We start from the raw sequence: 21,858 nt of genomic DNA, 5'->3' as shown, positions 1-21,858 counted from the left end.
GCGGCAATTGCATGAAGAAGACCTTCAAGCTGGATGTCTGCACGGCCGCCGTTCCTGCTCTGCGGCCACCTCCACTTTGCGCCGCCAAAGAAGTTTGAAATGCACTATTATAGTACTTAGAATTTTGTTACATATTTTGAGTATCGTAATATAAATCAGCTGGTTGTTCCCCGCTATTTATGTTCGTTATGTGCGGTAGCTATTATCCACTATTGTAGCAAGTTAGACCAAGCTTATCCAGTTGTTTGGATTGCTTTGTTATCACTCTATTAGGCTATCGCTTTACCATCTAGCCCATATAACTGTAGCTTGATTAAATAAATAGATCTGAGTTAACCAATTATTGCTGCCTCTAAAATACAGGAGTTTGCATTGACTCCTCACCAATTCCCTAAGCCCCTAACATGTTTCGCCGTCTAGCACGGCTTTGTCAAAGGGTTATCATAACCCTTTGACAAAGCCGTGCTAGACGGCGAAACATGTACTATAATAGTGCATTTCAAACTTCTTAGTCATGCACAATGATATTTAAACACGCTGTAATTTGATTAAGTATTTCTGTGATAACTTAATACGGTAAAGCGTTACTCATTTAATCTTACACTGAACTATGTAGCCATTGAGTTAAATACTGACACATGGTGTGGGGATCTTAAGAACATATTTAGTTACATGTCAAGCAATTTCAACTCAACCATTTGTTTAATGTTACAAATAAACATAGACTGTAACAAAGTGTATCTATTGAATAAGTTAACACAAATGACTGCTGAATAAAGCAAATTCTGCTAACAGAACGGCGAAATAAACCAAAACAAACTAATTTATGAATTGTAGCAATCACAAGGTTATCACTAGTGACAGCCAATAACGGATTCATAGCAGAGAACTGCAGGCTACAAACAATTGTGGAAACAAACAACAGCATTCCATCATTATTAACTATTCAATATATTTATTTAATAAAGTATATTATTCAATAAAGCGTCTATGCAAGTATTTTTAATATCATACAAAATCATATGTATAAAACCCATTTAAAACCCTATGATAAAAACGTATTCATTCTAATACCAACACTTTTTTAAGTGTAACATCACACTGCTAGTGTAAGCTAGCAATAGACTAACAGCAGAAAACTGCAGTTAATAAATTATTGTTGCAACAGATACAAACATACTGTTATCACTTAACATTCACATGCCTCAAACAAATATAATCTAAAGATAGATCTCCAATATTTTTGTGTGCAATTTGAGGCATTGGATAAACTTATTATTAAGTGAACTGTTATTAGTGCAGAACTTTATGTACAAATTTTATTTAATCTGTTAAAACATCTCTCAAGAGTAGCACTATATTATCAGTGTAAGTCTACAACTAACTTATAGTTAAAAACAGCAGATTACAAATTATTGCAAAAACAACCTACAGTATGCTATTAACAATTGCTCAGCATATATAAAGATGGATGTGTAACCAATGATTCATAACCATAGATATGATGAATTGCAACTGAAGAAACATTGTCTGATGTTCAACAAACGATTATATAAAGATTGATGTTTAACAAATGATTCACAACCATAGATATGATGAATTGTAACTAAAGAAACATCGTCTGATGTTCAACAAACTATATTTTTGCAATACCTGCTATACCATTGCAACTAAGTACACCATAACATGTTTAAAAAAATCTCTATATAAGAGATAGGAGATGTTTAACTAAGGATTACAAAACTGCAAGACAAAATTTGATATTTCTCTTTACAATAACTGCTGTTCAAATTGACCACATATATTAGAATATACAATTCATGGGTATATACATAAAGTCAATGTAGCAAAAGACCAAGCAGGACTACAAGGCACTTACGTTAAATCAAGATTAGAGCTTTATTTGGTGAACAATTAAAATCCGCAAAAACGAGCCTGACAGCTCCTAAGACAAAGTGTCTTACGCGTTTCGGCTTAGGGAATAGCCTTACTCATAGACATGTCTGTGACCCGGAGCTACTGGCTTAAATAGCAAGTGCTCAGGGTCACAGATTAAAAGCAGCTGTCAGTTTTAAATAGTGAATATCACAATAATGGGCATTGATAGGTTAGATTTTTTGACCCTCCTATGAGACAAATGGATTTGTTTAGTTGCACTAGATCAATTGTTACCAATATATACAAAATGAACTAATACAGATGAATTCACAAAGTAAACATAGGCTGAATCTTTTACCACATTAAGTTGCACCTAAGAGATGAACTGTATAAGCAACCGTAGTTTCTTTCTAGCCAAGGAGAAATACACTCATTGAGTCATCTTGTGGGTATAAGCTGTAAAAGACATATACAATGAATTAAAAAACTTTCTAACAATCAGAGACAGTCAAGACATAAGGAGCATATTAACTATTAACATGTAACTGGTTATCCTGGCTAAAGCTAACTATTGGGGATGATTGCTATCTTAAGCTTCAATTAGTACCCTAAAACTTTGTTAGCACTTATTATTAATAACCTTAACTAGGCATTGCAGGACTCAGTAAACTCGATTTAGACTGTTAGACACAGGATTTGGACTGACTAAACTATGCATTGTACAGTGCAGCTCTATAGATAAGAAGACATATATATACAAAGGAATAAGTAATAAAGATAGACAATATTACCCGTTGCTGATATTAAATCTTCCCAAATGGCTAGTATACTTATTATATGTAATAAACTATGCAACCTCTACTGTGTATTAGAAATAAATCCATAAGTAAACTTTATTTACAAGTTACTAATCAATAGAGCTATATGTTTGGTATGCAAAAAATCTTGTGACACATACTAAATTGTTACAGCCTTTATCTGATTCTTTTCCAAAAGTTAATAACATCTCCCTCAATATTGAAACCAAGGGGTTTTCTAGTTTTTAACTGGAATATCCAGAATGCTTCTTGGTACATTAATTTACTTGTGGTGTCCCCTCCTCTCTCAGGGCTCCTGATCTGTTCAATGACCTGCCAGACAAAACTTTTGACATTTTTGTCATGCACACTGATGAAATGCCTAGCAAGGTCTGATACTTCAGCACCATTCTCAACATTATTGAGGTGCTCTCTTATACGCGACCGTACTTCCCTAGTAGAGCACCCTACATACTGTTTTTTACATGATGTGCACTCCACAAGATAAACAACGTTGGACGAGCGACAGTTGGTGCAACTAAGGAGGTCATACATTCTCTGAGTCACTTTCGACTGAAAGGTTTTCGTAACTCTGGTGTGACCACATGCAATACACTTTGAAAAATGGCATTTGTAGTGCCCCTTGACACTAAGCCAACTGCTTGCTACTGTGGTTCGTTTTTTTTAGCATACTGGGAGATAGTATGTTGGAAAGTGTGCAAGTCTGGCTGAAAATTTACAGCCCTTGCTGACATAATCTTTGAGACTATCCTCTGCTGACAGGATAGGCAGATGTTTATTTATTATGTTGCAAATCTGGTCAAATTGAGAGCTGTATGTCGTGACAAAAAGGGGTGCTGACCGATTGAAAGTTCTCGGTCGCGTCCCATTAGTGTTACTGGCCAGCATACTACACCTGTTCATCCTAGTGACCTCAAGGAATGCTCTGTTGACGGTTTTAGTTGCATATCCTCTTGCTAGAAGTTGAGATTTGAGAATCTCACTTTCTTGCAGAAAATTAGCCTCTTCGGTGCAATTGCGTTTAATTCATATGAATTGCCCTTTGGCTAATCCAAAACCTGTGTGCTTAGGATGGTTGCTACGTGCATGTAGCAATGCATTAGACATGATGGGCTTTCTATACAAACTGGTGACTACCTTTCCAGAGTTAGGTTCACCCTGAAGGATGAGATCCAAATAAGCAATCTGTGTGGTATCATGCTGGAAAGTGAACTGTAAGTTTAAATCATTTAGATTAATATATTGGACAAAGTCCATCAGTTGTTGTTCATTACCAGTCCAGACAATCAGTAAATCATCAATATAACGTTTATACATTTTAATGTAGCATTTGAAGGGGTTACTCTCTGCATAGACGTGGGATATTTCCCACCATGCCATGAAGATGTTAGCATAGGCAGGGGCAAATTTGGCCCCCATGGCGGTCCCACGTCTCTGCAGAAAGTACTCACCCTCAAACTTGAAAAAGTTATGGCTCAGAAGAAAATCTAATACCCTCATGATATAGTCTATTAGTAAAGGGTCATAGTTGCTATGTTGTTTTAGAAAAAATCCTTCTTGATGAGGGATTGCCGAGTAGAGACCCACCACATCTATGGTGAGCCAAGAACACTTTGTGTCCCAATTGACCTCTGATAGAAAATTTAAAAGATGTTTAGTATCTTTGAGGTAGGACGGGATCTGAAGCACAAGGGGCTGAAGGAGGGATTCAACCCAACTGGATAGACGCTCAAAAAGGGAACCTATGCCGGAGACTATCGGTCTTCCTTTCACCTCTGTTATAGATTTATGCACTTTTGGCAAGTGATGGAAGACCGATATTAGTGGTCGGGGGGCAAAGAGATAATCAACTGTATCTCTATCTAAAATTCCCTCTTCAAGACCATCATCCAAAAGATCCCAGAGCTGTTTCTTAAAGATATCAGTGGGATCTCTACTCAGTTTCTGGTAAACATTAACATCATAAAGTTGTCTATGTGCCTCCTGGACATAGTCATCTCGATTCATAATGACTATACTCCCGCCCTTGTCTGAGTCCTTAATTACTATGTCATTTCTGGTACTCAGATTTTTGAGGGCTTCTCTTGTAAAATAGTGAGATTGGGGTAAGTCCTTTTATGATTTTTTGAGAGACTGATTAAGTCCTCTTCAATCCTTTTGTGAAAGGCTTCTAAGAATGGACCACGTTCTTTTGTTGGATAAAACACTGAATGTGGTCTAAAGCCAGAATGTGAGGTCTTTAGACCTTGATTGTCTACATTTGATTCTGAGTAGAGTTCTCGCAGATTAACCAAATCACAAGTATCTTGGAAACTAACTATGTCAAAAACATCTTGACTAGTTATGCTTCCATTAGAAATTGCATCAGTGTGCATGGAAAAATTGTCAACCGGGTCTGGGGGGAGTGTAGATCTACCCCAAAAGAATTTTTTAAGTGTAAGATCTCTTACCATTCTGTTCACATCAACTATTGTATCAAAAAGGTTGAAATCATTTTTAGGTACAAATCCCAAACCCAGACCCAGAACTTGTTTTTCTGTCTCATTTAATTCTATTGATGATAGGTTAATTATTTTTAAATGTTGTATTTGTTCCATCTGCCTCTGCCTCTTCTTGCACCCCATCTGCCTCTTCCTCCTCTTCCTCCGTTTCCTCCCCCCTCGGTTGACCGTATGGCACTCTGAAAACCCTGCTGCACATCCATCCTATTGGGGGGTAAATTAGAAGAGGATGGAATTGGTGGTCTAGGATCTGAATCATCATTCGCCAGGAAGTCTGCATTACTCAGTTGATCTGAGATGGGCAGCTGTGTGCTCATTTTATTTTTAGCAGAGTTCCTGGTTAACACAGGTTCAGATCTAATGTCTCTTTGTGCTTTTGATAATGTACTTTGTATGTCTATTGAGGGTTGACTATTCGGGTTGGTGATGTCACTAGTAGTAGGCCTCTCTTCGTCAGATATCTCAGGATCTGAGAAGGTTACTCTTTTATCCTGCTTGTCGCTAGAATTTACATTAGCTACTTTAGACCTAGATCTAGATCTTCTCTGTCTCTTTTCTTGTGAATTAGAACGATTATGCCAAGTATAAATACATAAAGTAACATATACAATCACACATTGTTTGAGATCAATTAATAAAACGTTATTATCAACCCACTATTGATCGCCACCTCAGGTAGAATAATATCAGTACATAAACGCAGGACTATTATATTTAATATAGATCCAATTACAATAGTTGGTATATAACAAATCCTGAAGGTATCTATAATTTGTGATATTTTCACTCTCTGAACAAGCTTGAAATTTATTACTACTAATATTATTTCTTGTGTTTTTAAATTCTATTTTTCCCCCGCATATTTTTAGTAGTGTTTTGACAATAAAAGTTACGTTTTATAACGTGATATCTTGACTTCATTCCTTTAGAGATCTGAATAAAATAGTAGCAACTCAGTCTCTAGGATTAGTAAAGTACAACAACATATTCCTATATAGTTTTTGAGTGCTATTGATGTATTCTCTCCAGTGGTTATCTATAGACACAACCAATCTGTCAAGTTCACACCAGTACTGTGTTTCTTCAGAGATCTGAATATAATAGTAATAACTCAGTCTTCAAGATTAGTATAACCAATATCCTAATTTAGCTCTTGAGTGCTACAGATGTACTCTTTTCAGTGGTTATCCCTATAGCCACTACCAACCTGTCCATCCCAAAGTATTGATCTAGGCCCATTTTGATATATTTCATGTCACCATTTCACCGCCAAATGCGATCAAATAAAAAAAATTGTTTATGGCATAAATGGTTGTAAATGCTTCTCTGAGATCCCCTTTGTTCAGAAATAGCAGACATATATGGCTTTGGCGTTGTTTTTTGGTATTTAGAAGGCCTCTAAATGCCACTGCACACCATATGTGTATTATGCCCAGCAGTGAAGGGGTTAATTAGGGAGCATGTAGGGAGCTTGTAGGGTTAATTTTAGCTTTAGTGTAGTGTAGTAGACAACCCTAAGTATTGATCTAGGCCCATCTTGGTATATTTTATGCCACCATTTCACCGCCAAATGTGATCAAATAAAAAAAAAGTTACATTTTTTGCAATTTTAGGTTTCTCACTGAAATTATTTACGAACAGCAGTGCAATTATGGCACAAATGGTTGTAAATGCTTCTCTGGGATCCCCTTTCTTCAGAAATAGCAGACATGGCTTTGGCATTGTTTTTTGGTAATTAGAAGGCCGCTAAATGCCGCTGGGCACCACACGTGTATTATGCCAAGCAATGAAGGGGTTAATTAGGGAGCTTGTAGGGTTAATTTTAGCTTTAGTTTAGTGTAGTAGACAACTGAAAGTATTGATCTAGGCCCATTTTGGTATATTTCATGCCACCAAAAAATTGTTCCCTTTTTCACAAAATATTTCACAAACTTTAGGTTTCTCACTGAAATTATTTACAAACAGCTTGTGCAATTATGGCACAAATGGTTGTAAATGCTTCTCTGGGATCCCCTTTGTTGAGAAATAGCAGACATATATGGCTTTGGCGTTGCTTTTTGGTTATTAGAAGGCCGTTAAATGCCGCTGCGCATCAAATGTGTATTATGGCTAGCAGTGAAGGGGTTAATTAGGTAGCTTGTAGGGAGCTTGCAGGGTTAATTTTAGCTTTAGTGTAGAGATCAGCCTCCCACCTGACACATCAGACCCCCTGATCACCCCCAAACAGCTCTCTTCCCTCCCCCACCCCACAATTGTCCCTGCCATCTTAAGTACTGGCAGAAAGTCTGCCAGTACTAAAATAAAAGCTATCTTTTTATTTAATTTTTTCAGCATATTTGCATATGCTGCTGTGTAGGATCCCCCTTTTAGCCCCCAACCTCCCTGATCCCCCCCAAACAGCTCTCTAACCCTCCCCCTCTACCTTATTGGGGGCCATCTTGGGTACTGTCAGCTGTCTGCCAGTACCCAGTTTACAATAAAATCTTTTTTTTTATTTCTTTTTTTTTGTAGAGTAGCTTCCCCCCCAAAGATCAACCCCCCACCCTCTCCCAGATCCTTTAGTTATTTCTTAAAAACTATTCCCTCTCCCCTTTCTCTCACTTTTACAGTTAGATTTTTTCCGTAGTGTAGCGGTTCCCACCCACTCCCTCCCCGTGCATGTGCCCGCCCCCACCGTGCATGCACGTGCATCAGTGTGCGCCCCCGTCAATCCCGTACCCAATCCCGCCCCCCTCCTCATAACATGGCCCATCGATGGCCGCCCACCTGCCTCCCAGTTCGGCTCCCACCCACCAACAATACTGGACATCGATGTCAGGTGCAGAGAGGGCCACAGAGTGGCTCTCTCTGCATCGGATGGCCAAGGGGTGTTATTGCAGGATGCCTCGATATCGAAGGATCACTGCAATAACCGGAAAGCGTCTGGAAGCAATCAGGATCGCTTCTACTGCTTTCCCAGACCGACAATGTACAGGCTACGTCCTCGGCCGTTAACTTAATTTTTTTAGAAGAGGTACCCTGCACATTGTCGGTCGTTAAGGGGTTAAAGGGACAGGCTACTTGAAAATTGTTATTCTTCAAAAGGTAGATAATCCCTTTATTACTAGGGATGGGCGAATGTGTTGAAAGAGCAATTCGCTTGGCAGAACAAATAGTCCTGTGGACATTCGTTTTGGACAATTGAATGTTGATAAAATGAAAATCCATTAGAATTCGGTAGTCGAATGTTATTACTGGTTTTCAAATGTTACTTTACTTTTTGAATGTTCATAATTAGATCAAATATCCATATTTGAAATTTTGAATGTAACATTCAATTTAACAAATACTATTCAGAAGTTCATGTGGTAGGGAATGTAGTAAATTGATACATAATAGATACAAATATATTGATAAAAAAATTATTTGGATATTGCAGAATTTGAATATTACATTTAAAAAGTGCCTTAGAAATAATATTACAAATACATTTATTCAATTTTTTTCTAATTCCAATATTGCATAATTCAATTCAAATTATGCAATAATTGAATTATAAAAATTTGAATTGCATATTACATTTAAAGATGACATTAGAAATACTATTGCTTACATTTGCCCATCCCTTTTTATTACCCATTCCCCAGTTTTGAAAAACCGACATGGTTATATTATTACACTTTTTACCTCTGTGATTAATTTGTATCTATGCCTCTGCAGACTGCCCCTTATCTCAGTGCTTTTTACTAACTTGCATTTTAGCCAATTATTGCTGTCTCATGCATAACTACAGGGGAGTGAGCACCGTCTTACTGTGAAAAACTATATGGCACACTGGCTGTAAAAAGCAAATCAAATGCACTGAGATAAGAGGCGGCTTAGAAACAGGCAGACATTTAGAGGCGTTATAAGTTAAAGTATATTGATATAACAACGTTGGTTGTGCAAAGCTGGAGAATGGGAAATAAAGGTGTCATCTTTTAAAACAATAAACATTTTCAAGTAGACTGTCCTGTTAATAAGTCAAAAACACAAAAATGCAAAATAATATATATTTTTTTGGGAAAAGATTCATCTTGATGAATCTGACAGCAAAGAACATTTTCATAATTTTTTATTTTTTGTGCCAATTTTTTAACATCTTAATAAACTACTCACTTTCAAAAGGAAATAGGGAGTTACCTTGAAAAATGCATAAGGTCACACCCACTTGGTGATGCCAGCATTACTACAAAATGGTGTCCTCTTCAGATAAACCTGGTATGTTTATACATTTATGCTGATTTGTAAAGAGACTATGGCCTAGATTTGGAGTTCGGCGGTAAAAGGGCTGTTAACGCTCCGCGGGCTTTTTTCTGGCCGCACCATAAATTTAACTCTGCTATCGAGAGTTTAATCAAATGCTGCGTTAGGCTCCAAAAAAGGAGCGTAGAGCATTTTTACCGCAAATGCAACTCTCGATACCAGAGTTGCTTACGGACGTGGCCGGCCTCAAAAACGTGCTCGTGCACGATTCTCCCATAGGAAACAATGGGGCTGTTTGAGCTGAAAAAAAACCTAACACCTGCAAAAAAGCAGCGTTCAGCTCCTAACGCAGCCCCATTGTTTCCTATGGGGAAACACTTCCTACGTCTGCACCTAACACCCTAACATGTACCCGAGTCTAAACACCCCTAACCTTACACTTATTAACCCCTAATCTGCCGCCCCCGCTATCGCTGACCCCTGCATATTTTTTTTAACCCTTAATCTGCCGCTCCGTAAACCGCCGCAACCTACGTTATCCCTATGTACCCCTAATCTGCTGCCCTAACATCGCCGACCCCTATATTATATTTATTAACCCCTAATCTGCCCCCCTCAACGTCGCCGACACCTGCCTACACTTATTAACCCCTAATCTGTCGAGCGGACCTGAGCGCTACTATAATAAAGTTATTAACCCCTAAAGCTAAGTCTAACCCTAATACTAACACTAAGTTAAATATAATTTACATCTAACGAAATAAATTAACTCTTATTAAATAACTTATTCCTATTTAAAGCTAAATACTTACCTGTAAAATAAATCCTAATATAGCTACAATATAAATTATAATTATATTATAGCTATTTTAGGATTAATATTTATTTTACAGGCAACTTTGTAATTATTTTAACCAGGTACAATAGCTATTAAATAGTTAAGAACTATTTAATAGTTACCTAGTTAAAATAATAACAAATTTACCTGTAAAATAAATCCTAACCTAAGATATAATTAAACCTAACACTACCCTATCAATAAATTAATTAAATAAACTACCTACAATTACCTACAATTAACCTAACACTACACTATCAATAAATTAATTAAACACAATTGCTACAAATAAATACAATTAAATAAACTAGCTAAAGTACAAAAAATAAAAAAGAACTAAGTTACAAAAAATAATAAAATATTTACAAACATAAGAAAAATATTACAACAATTTTAAACTAATTACACCTACTCTAAGCCCCCTAATAAAATAACAAAGCCCCCCAAAATAAAAAATTCCCTACCCTATTCTAAATTAAAAGAGTTACAAGCTCTTTTACCTTACCAGCCCTGAACAGGGCCCTTTGCGGGGCATGCCCCAAGGATTTCAGCTCTTTTGCCTGTAAAAAAAAACATACCATACCCCCCCCCAACATTACAACCCACCACCCACATACCCCTAATCTAACCCAAACCCCCCTTAAATAAACCTAACACTAAGCCCCTGAAGATCTTCCTACCTTGTCTTCACCATACCAGGTTCACCGATCCGTCCTGGCTCCAACATCTTCATCCAACCCAAGCGGGGGTTGGCGATCCATCATCCGGTGCTGAAGAGGTCCAGAAGAGGCTCCAAAGTCTTCCTCCTATCCGGCAAGAAGAGGACATCCGGACCGGCAAACATCTTCTCCAAGCGGCATCTTCAATCTTCTTCCATCCGGTGCGGAGCGGGTCCATCTTGAAGCAGGCGACGCGGATCCATCCTCTTCTTCCGTTGTCTCCCGACGAATGACGGTTCCTTTAAGGGACGTCATCCAAGATGGCGTCCCTCGAATTCCGATTGGCTGATAGGATTCTATCAGCCAATCGGAATTAAGGTAGGAATTTTCTGATTGGCTGATGGAATCAGCCAATCAGAATCAAGTTCAATCCGATTGGCTGATCCAATCAGCCAATCAGATTGAGCTCGCATTCTATTGGCTGATCGGAACAGCCAATAGAATGCAAGCTCAATCTGATTGGCTGATTGGATCAGCCAATCGGATTGAACTTGATTCTGATTGGCTGATTCCATCAGCCAATCAGAAAATTCCTACCTTAATTCCGATTGGCTGATAGAATCCTATCAGCCAATCGGAATTCGAGGGACGCCATCTTGGATGACGTCCCTTAAAGGAACCGTCATTCGTCGGGAGACAACGGAAGAAGAGGATGGATCCGCGTCGCCTGCTTCAAGATGGACCCGCTCCGCACCGGATGGAAGAAGATTGAAGATGCCGCTTGGAGAAGATGTTTGCCGGTCCGGATGTCCTCTTCTTGCCGGATAGGAGGAAGACTTTGGAGCCTCTTCTGGACCTCTTCAGCACCGGATGATGGATCGCCAACCCCCGCTTGGGTTGGATGAAGATTTTGGAGCCAGGACGGATCGGTGATACCTGGTATGGTGAAGACAAGGTAGGAAGATCTTCAGGGGCTTAGTGTTAGGTTTATTTAAGGGGGGGTTGGGTTAGATTAGGGGTATGTGGGTGGTGGGTTGTAATGTTGGGGGGGGTATGGTATGTTTTTTTTTACAGGCAAAAGAGCTGAAATCCTTGGGGCATGCCCCGCAAAGGGCCCTGTTCAGGGCTGGTAAGGTAAAAGAGCTTGTAACTTTTTTAATTTAGAATAGGGTAGGGAATTTTTTATTTTGGGGGGCTTTGTTATTTTATTAGGGGGCTTAGAGTAGGTGTAATTAGTTTAAAATTGTTGTAATATTTTTCTTATGTTTGTAAATATTTTATTATTTTTTGTAACTTAGTTCTTTTTTATTTTTTGTACTTTAGCTAGTTTATTTAATTGTATTTATTTGTAGCAATTGTGTTTAATTAATTTATTGATAGTGTAGTGTTAGGTTAATTGTAGGTAATTGTAGGTAGTTTATTTAATTAATTTATTGATAGGGTAGTGTTAGGTTTAATTATATCTTAGGTTAGGATTTATTTTACAGGTAAATTTGTTATTATTTTAACTAGGTAACTATTAAATAGTTCTTAACTATTTAATAGCTATTGTACCTGGTTAAAATAATTACAAAGTTGCCTGTAAAATAAATATTAATCCTAAAATAGCTATAATATAATTATAATTTATATTGTAGCTATATTAGGATTTATTTTACAGGTAAGTATTTAGCTTTAAATAGGAATAAGTTATTTAATAAGAGTTAATTTATTTCGTTAGATTTAAATTATATTTAACTTAGGGGGGTGTTAGTGTTAGGGTTAGACTTAGCTTTAGGGGTTAATCAATTCATTAGAATAGCGGTGAGCTCCGGTCGTCAGATTAGGGGTTAATAATTGAAGTTAGGTGTTGGCGATGTTAGGGAGGGCAGATTAGGGGTTAATAAATATAATATAGGGGTCGGCGGTGTTAGGGGTAGCAGATTAGGGGTACATAGGGATAACGTAGGTGGCGGCGCTTTGCGGTCGGAAGATTAGGGGTTAATTATTTTAAGTAGCTGGCGGCGACGTTGTGGGGGGCAGGTTAGGGGTTAATAAATGTAATACAGGGGTCGGCGGGGTTAGGGGCAGCAGATTAGGGGTACATAAGTATAACGTAGGTGGCGGTCGGCAGATTAGGGGTTAAAAATTTTAATCGAGTGGCGGCGGTGTGGGGGGACCTCGGTTTAGGGGTACATAGGTAGTTTATGGGTGTTAGTGTACTTTAGGGTACAGTAGTTAAGAGCTTTATGAACCGGCGTTAGCCAGAAAGCTCTTAACTCCTGCTATTTTCAGGCGGCTGGAGTTTTGTCGTTAGAGCTCTAACGCTCACTTCAGAAATGACTCTAAATACCAGCATTAGAAAGATCCCATTGAAAAGATAGGCTACGCAAATGGCGTAGGGGGATCTGCGGTATGGAAAAGTCGCGGCTGAAAAGTGAGCGTTAGACCCTTTAATCACTGACTCCAAATACCAGCGGGCGGCCAAAACCAGCGTTAGGAGCCTCTAACGCTGGTTTTGACGGCTACCGCCGAACTCCAAATCTAGGCCTATATTTGTTTGTTTAATGCTTTAGAACTTTTTACCTCATAATTAATTTTGTTGGTTTTTTTTTTCTAATAGCTACAAATTTGAAAAAAATAAATAAATTGCTTTTTTTGCGTTGTGAACGTTTTACTTTTACTTATATAATAAACATACTTTCTAATATAAAACCTGCTGAAACAATGTGCTTGTTTTAAAGCTCCCGCTACAGTTTTATTTAGGGTCTTTAGTATGTTTGTGCCAAACACGAAGAAACAATAGTCTAGTTCTTAAATACCAGGTGATTATTCTCTGAAAGAAAACATTAATCCTAGTACACAGCAAGACATGGTGGCACATGATCTATTTATTTTTTATTTATGTAATGTACACCATTTTTTATACAAACATATTGACAGAGGACCGACCCAATGTCAGAAATAGCAAATGATGAAGGTGAAATAAAGGCTATAGAAAAATGTGTGTGGGCAACATATATATATATATATATATATATATCAGTCATAGACAGGCAAAGATAGATTGATAGATAAATAAACAGATAGATAGATAAATAATTACCACAGTAAAATTATATTTGTTAAAATGTAATGTTTGCCATTTTGATTTCTGTTGTTATTTATTTTCTAACAGTATGAAGGAACAGCAGATGGTGTTTATACTGTGTATAATGGCAAGGATGATATCAGCAAAGTTGCAATGATTGACAGATACAAGGGAGAAAGGTATACATGTATTTATGTAACTTTGTAACTCAAAATTGAAGTGTGCTGTGCTATTGTAGTTGTTTATTAAGCATTTCACTCTTACATAATATAATTAAAGTGAAGGTCAGTTTTATGATACTGGAATGCATCTATTTACATATTAACCTATCAGCAGGGCCGTCTTTAACACAGGGCAAAAGGGGCAGCTGCCCAGGGCCCAGTTTCTGTTGAGGGGCCCAAGAGTCCTAAAAAAATATACTCTGCTTATATTTTTTTTTTAAAAACTGTGCCAGACCGTGCCGGTGTCATGTGACATGCCAAGCTATTGCCATGTGCTGTTTTAGATGTGCACTGTGCAGCACTGAATGCAAAGCCCTAACTCGGCATCCAGCCATTCCCACTGCATCATAAAAGGTCATACTGGGGTTACCACTGTTACCAGGTAACTGCTCTGGTGGTGGGGATTGTTTCTGGGTAGGGCTGACTGTAGGCGCATGCAGCAGAAAGCTGGAGTGGCAAGCACGTGAGGATTTGAGCATCTGTGCAGCTGCATACACTGCTCTCTTCAGTCTTGAAGCTGTGTGACTCATCTCACACTGTATCCATGCAGCCTTGGACAGACAGCATCCAGTCTGCTGGTCCCCTTAGCCCTGCTCTTTCTGCTGTGGCCCTAAGATCAACTAACTGAAGCTTGCTACAGGAACAGTGCTTTGTAGAAAGGTGTCAGTGGGAAGAATAAGTGAGTGCACACACACCCCTCCCCATGCAGCATTGTCTAGTGCAAGGTGAGAGGGAACTTGTTCCTAGCAAAGAAGTGACATGTGCTGCTGTGGCTGATGTATAGTGTCATGCTGATACTTCACACATTAATGTAAGGTTTATTTTTTATAGTTTTTGTTTGTCTCTGTCTCAGATTTTACAGCTTCCCATAGTAGTTCTGCTGTTCCAGTCAGTAAACTTATACTGCACCTCCATGCTTCCTCCTCAGTCTTTAACTTGCTTTGCTCCTGTTGGCTGCCCTAAATCTCTTTAACCAGCTAACCTCACACCAGAATCACATTCCAAAGAATATTAAATGAATCCACAGTGGAGGAATTTATATATTTATATACTTATTAGTACTGCTTAGGTCCAGTTTCACATATTGCAATTTATTTCATTTTTTAAATGATTAGCTCAGCAGTGGATAATCCGCTGCTGGGCTAATAATTTTTTTAAAAAAATATTTAGTTGTTTTTTTGGGATGTTGGGGTGGAGAGCAAAATTGCAAGGGGGGGCCCAAGAAAATTTTTGCCCAGGGTCCAGTCAATATTAAAGACGGCCCTGCCTATCAGCATTAAAGTCGCTAACTACATTTTTCAATATCGTTTGTCTTTTTTATATAAATTCAAAGTATATTATACCTCCATTTTACATGGTGACTCCTCCCCTCCACTACTTCCTTATTCGGCACTAGTGACGTAGCGAGTAGTCCCACATGCTCACTATGTCACCGCAAAGCTTGTGCACAATACAGAGAACAAACTGCGCATGCGTACAGTCACCGCAATCTTGCATGTGCTACAATTTTAAAGCTCATAACATTGAAACATAGTATTCAATGAATGAATACATTCATTCATTGATTACTATGCAATCGTGATACTCGCTAGAACTCGCGCATCTCGTGCACGAGCATGACAGGTTGATGACGCTAGTGGGACTTTAACGCATGTGCATAAGTGATTAATGACGTGGAGAAAAAGGGGCTGAACGCCCTGGGGGGGGGGGGGGGGAAACGGCGATTGGAGATTACATCTTAAAAAACTGTCAATCAAAATTATCAATATGGCGGGCAGACAATAAAAGTAAAACAAGCGAGAATTGAAAGGTATAATATAAAAGTTTCTGACCAAATTGAGTAAAAACGATGAATGAACATAAAGGTGATTTTTAATTAACTGCAGAACGGAGTGAGCGACTAAGCCAGACTTGACCTTCACTTTAACGAAGGACATTAAATTCAGATTTTTTTATATTTTTAATTACCCCTTCATCTGTTAAGCAAAAGTAGAAACATAGAATCTGATGGTAGTTAAAGGGACAGTAAAGTCAAAATTAAACTTTCATGATTCGTATAGAGAATGCAATTTTAAACAACTTTCCAATTTACGTCATCAAATTTGCTTCGTTCTCTTGGTATCTTTTATTAAAGAGTAAAACTAGGTAGACTTATAAGAGCTCAGGAGTGTGCACGTGCCTTTAGTATTTTATGGCAGCATTGTTTTGCAACATCTTTTGTAGCTTTGTTATACAATGTTGCTATATATATATATAATTCCAAAAAGGCATGCACTCACTGGATTTGAGCGAAAATGTGCTTTAATGACACATAATAAAAACAGTAACGTTTCGGGGATCATCACCCCTTCATCAGACTAAGTGAGAAATATATATTTCTTCTAAGTGAATAACAATGCACCTTTGGCTTTAGCGCATTTGGCTTAGTGGACTTTTGGGTTAGAGCGCAAGCAAAAGCCAGAATAGGGCTGTGAAGCTCACCCCATAGAAGTCTGTGGGGTGAAAGTTTAAATGTGGCCTCGTTATTAAAACTCCAGCTGTTAGCGTGCCTGAGGCTTCTGCTCAAGCAAAACCTTGTTACTTTCCATTTGTAATTTGAGCGCTATTGATTTAACTTGAGCAGTGTTAGCTCTCAATAGAAATACTGTTTTTTTTAATCTAGCCCATAGAGTTTTCTGTTTCTACAGAGGGAGAAAGTTCATAGGAAGGACTGGAGAAATGTCAAAAAATATGACAATAGAATAAACCCTGAACATTTGTTTTGTCCCTTTGAATGTTCCTATAGAATGAATACATATTTAAAGGGACATGAAACCCAACCTATTTCTTTCTTGATTCCGATAGGCCACATAATTTTAAATAACATTCTCTTGGTATCCTTTGTTGAAGGAGCAGCAATGCACTACTAGGAGCTAGCTAAACACATTGGGTGAGCCAATGATAAGAGGCATACAGTACATGTGCAGCCACCAATCAGCAGATAACTCCCAGTAGTGCATTACTGCACCTGACCTTACCTAGTTCTGCTTTTCAACAAACGATACCAAGCGACTGAAGCAAATTAGATAACAGAAGTATATTGGAAAGTTGTTTTCTATCCATGTTCTATCTGAATCATAGACGTTTTGACTTTACTGTGCCTGTCTTCACAACATTATAGTTTTGCTTCTAGCAATACAATCAACAATTGTGTCAAAGTCTACTGCTAAACAGTGCTCAAAGCACGTTCATCATCCTTTATCCATCTGCTCTGAAGAAAACAAAGTCTTTTATTGTAAAATACATTATGGTTTGATGTTCTGTTGCTATACGCTCACTATGAGGCTCTGATATACAGTAGTTATGTGCAGATATCGCCAGGTTTTTAATTTTGTTTATATTTTGGAACTTTATTTTTCAGGACCCTCTCATACTGGAAAGATAACTATTGTGACATGTTAAATGGAACAGGTATGTTTAAAAGATAAGCAAAACCTAACAATGGGAAACACAACTCATCCTTTTGCTGTGTCCAAAATAAAATATATATTGACTATTAAAGACATGCACACTATATACACTACAGATGTGCATTTGGATTTGGAGGAGTACATATTTTTCTGAATTTGTCACTTCTCTGAAGTACATGAATAACTAAACACATGACTGGACAAACAAAGGAAGAATGAATGATTGCTTGACCAAATCAATTACATATTTAATGTCATTTGGTTCCAAAAAAGGTGCAGGGAAGGAGGTATAATGTGTGGTTAATCAGCTCCTTTTCTAATGATGTAGAGGAAGTCTCACCATTCATGTGCCTATTGTCCCTTGTCAAATCCTGCAAAAGTATTAGCAATGATTAATTTTAGGGATGGCCAGTCAGGCACTAAATGTTGAAACTTAGTCATACAGGCTTGGACAGTCAAACCTTAACCAAGTACAGGGAGGTGGGCGACTAAGGGAAGCTCAGTCATTTTCAATCACTTTGACTATTGGAACATGCAGTTCTGTAACTCTGTGAGATAGTTATTAACTCAAATTAAATCAGCAAGTTGTATGTTCTGCTAGTATTGAAAGATAGATTCTTTCAATTGTTAGAATTTTTGTTAAAAATAGTATTATGTTATTATTATTATTTTATTAGTAGTATTTATTTGCTGTTCCTGTTAAAAATAATGGCAATAAAGTCCTTTGTTAAACATATTTACCAGAGAAAGTATAGCGCAGCCAACATCACGTTCTATACTTTCAATGGATATTACGACCAATCGAAACATCACTCATATTACAAGTTGAAAGTTATGGATGGTGCTTGAACAATAAAAAGGAAAGGATTTTTATAGCTCCCCATAGAAGTCTATGGGAACTCCTATATCCAGATGTTAGTGAGCCCAAGTCTTTTTCTCGCATGCTCAATTTTAACTTTAAACTTGTAATATCAGTGCTAACATGGCAACACTATTGCTTTACCTTGAGCACAGTTGGTGCCCAAGACCAATTAAAATGTATCGCTTTATTTGTAATCTAGGCCACATCAAAAATTATACATAACACTGTTTTAAAGGCCAAAACAAGCAACCAGTGGCGGGTAGTTCGTTTGTATTTACTTAAAATATTTTCTTTCCTTTTATATTAGATGCTGCTTCCTTTCCCCCATTTGTTAAAAAGGATAAACTATACTTTTTTCCCTCTGAAATCTGCAGGTAAGTTAAATATTTAAGAAAATATACCCCCAAAAAAAGCAGACGGACGGTGCTCCAATTATGCATTACCTACATAACAGACAAAGACCCAATAATAAAATTGTATTACATAACCAAAAAATAAATGTCGCTTACTTTCCAGTTGTATTGGCAGCTCAAAGTAGTATTAATTGCTTCACCCCATGCACAACAAAGAGGAATGCAGAACACTCAGTAGTTATTTAAAGGACCAGTCAACACAGTAGATTTGCATAATCAACAAATACAAGATAACAAGACAATGCAATAGCACTTAGTCTGAACTTCAAATGAGTAGTAGATTTTTTTTTCTGACAATTTTAAATGGTATGTCTTTTTCCACTCCCCCTGTACCATGTGACATCATCTGCCAATCACAAATGCATACACGTACCATGTGACAGCCATCAGCCATTCACAAATGCATACACACTTATTCTTGCACATGCTCAGTCGGAGCTGGTGACTCAAAAAGTTTAAATATAAAAAGACTGTGCACATTTAGTTAATGGAAGTAAATTGGAAAGTTGTGTAAAATGGCATGCTCTATCTGAATAATGAAAGTTTAATTTTGATTGAGTGTCCCTTTAATATATTTATGAAATCACTGACAGACAATGGTTCTTTACTCTATGTCCACTGCCTGCATTTAATTTATAGCTGTCAATCACCCAAACATACACGTTTAAAGGGATATCAAACCCAAAAAATGTATTTTGTGATTCAGACAGAGCATACAATTTTATTACTGCTACTATTATATAATTTGCTTAGTTCCCATGGTATTCTTTGCTGAAGAGATGCCTAGGTAGGTGTCTGGAGCACTAAATGGCAGGAAATAGTGCTCCTATTTAGTTCTCTAGCAAATGGATAACATTCTTGTAAAACTGCTGCCAGATAGTGCTCCAGACTGAGCTTACCTCCCTGTTTTTTTAACAAAAAGATAGCAAGTGAACAAAGAAAATTTGATAATAGAAGTAAATTAGAAACGTGTTTAAAACTGCATGCTCTATCTGAAATATGAAATTTGGGTTTCGTGTCCCTTTAAGAAGTTGTGGTCAAATGCTGCTCAAAAACTGAAGCCCATATTATTAATAGTTAGATAGATAGATAGATAGATAGATAGATAGATAGATAGATAGATAGATAGATAGATAGATAGATAGATAGATGATAGTGAAAGAGCAAATGCTGTTTAAACTATTAAACTATACACTGAAAGGGACATGAAACACAATTGTTTTCATTCATGATTCAGATAGAACATACAATTTAAACAACTTTCCAATTTACTTCTATTGTCTAATTTGCTTAGTTCTCTTGATCTCCTATGTTGAAAAGCATACCTAGGTAGGTTTAGGAGCTGGGAACTAACTACTGATTGGTGGCTGTACATATATGACTATTCATTGCATTGGCTTAACAATGTATGCAGCTAGCTCCCAGTAGTGCATTGATGCTCATTCAATAAATGAAACCAAAAGTAAAATTGTTAATAGAGGTAAAGTGTGAAGTTGTTTTAAAATCCACGCTCTGTCTGAATCATTAAACAAAAAAAATTGGGTTTCATGTACCTTTAAATGAAAATGCACAATAATAGAACAAATGGACAAAGTGTTCTGACTTTAGAAAACACTTATTGAAGAGAACATATTTGTCTGATGCATCAAAGCAGATCAAGGGGCATATGTATCAAGCTCCGTATGGAGCTTGATGCCCCGTGTTTCTGGCGAGCCTGCAGACTCGCCAGAAACAGCAGTTATGAAGCAGAGGTCACAAAGACCGCTGCTCCATAACCTGTCTGCCTGTTCTGAGCAGGCGGACAGACATCGCCGGAAATCAACCCGATCGAGTACGATCGGGTTGATTGACACCCCCCTGCTGGCGGCCCATTGGCCTCGAGTCTGCAGGGGGCGGCGTTGCACCAGCAGCTCTTGTGAACTGCTGGTGCAATGCTGAATATGGCGAGCGTATTGCTCGCCGTATTCAGCGAGGTCTGGCGGACCTGATCCGCAGTGTCGGATCAGGTCCGCCAGACCTTCATACATATGCCCCCAAGTGTCTAATTTAATCTAGATAATAAGAATATAGTTACAGGAAGCAGGGACAATCCATGAGGTTAAAAAATTATATCATTACAATATATACTGTATATATATTAAACACTGCATTGTAAAAGATCTACATTCAAAATAAATGGTTTAAATTGATTTAGAATTCTCATTTTGTTTCTAAAAATTGCATTGGATTGCAGTCCAGGGACACAACTCTTGTAAAGTCACTTGCTGTTACTAATTAAAGGGACATGGAACCCAAAACAAAATATTTCATGATCCAGACTTAGAATACGATTTTAAACAGCATTTCAATTTACTTCTATTATCTAATTAGTTATTATCACTTGGTATCCTTTGTTAAAAAGCATACCTAGGTAGGCCCAGGAACTGGAAGTTAGCTGATTGGTGGCTGTCCATATATATCTCTTATCATTGGCTTACCTCAGATAACTCCCAGTAGTACATTGGTGCTGCTTTAATAGATACCAAGAGAGAGAAGCAAAATTAATAACAGAAGGAAATTGAAATGTTGTTTAAAATTGTATGCTCTATCTGAATCCTGAAAGAAAAATTTGGGGTTTTCTATCACTCTAAAGGGACACAACCCAATTTTTTTCTTTTGTGATTCAGATAGCACATGCAATTTTAAGCAACTTTCTAATTTACTCCTATTATCATTTTTCTTCGTTCTCTTGCTATCTTTATTTGAAAAAGAAGGCATCTAAGCTTTTTTATTAGTTCAGACTCTGGACAGCACTTTTTTAATGGTGGATGAATTTATCCACCAATCAGCAAGAACAACCCAGGTTGTTCACCAAAAATGGGCCGGCATCTAAACTTACAGTCTTGCTTTTCAAATAAAGATACCATGAGAATGAAGAAAATTTGA

The 21,858-nt window shown here is 37.6% G+C and overlaps 1 protein-coding gene across 1 annotated transcript in view; it reads left to right on the top strand.

Moving 5' to 3' along the window:
- CD36 (CD36 molecule) overlaps positions 1 to 21,858 on the top strand; it is an 86,683-nt gene that overhangs the window by 25,146 nt on the left and 39,679 nt on the right. Inside the window, exons 5-7 of the mRNA XM_053719756.1 lie at positions 14,076 to 14,167; positions 17,610 to 17,659; positions 18,828 to 18,894. Of these exons, the coding sequence (XP_053575731.1) occupies positions 14,076 to 14,167; positions 17,610 to 17,659; positions 18,828 to 18,894 (209 nt within the window). The remainder of the gene's footprint in view (positions 1 to 14,075; positions 14,168 to 17,609; positions 17,660 to 18,827; positions 18,895 to 21,858) is intronic.

This window comes from Bombina bombina, chromosome 6 (assembly GCF_027579735.1).
Source record: "Bombina bombina isolate aBomBom1 chromosome 6, aBomBom1.pri, whole genome shotgun sequence".
Taxonomy (NCBI): Eukaryota; Metazoa; Chordata; class Amphibia; order Anura; family Bombinatoridae; genus Bombina; species Bombina bombina.
The sequence above is the reverse complement of the archived record's forward strand: the minus strand, read 5'-3'. Positions and strand labels throughout refer to the sequence as shown.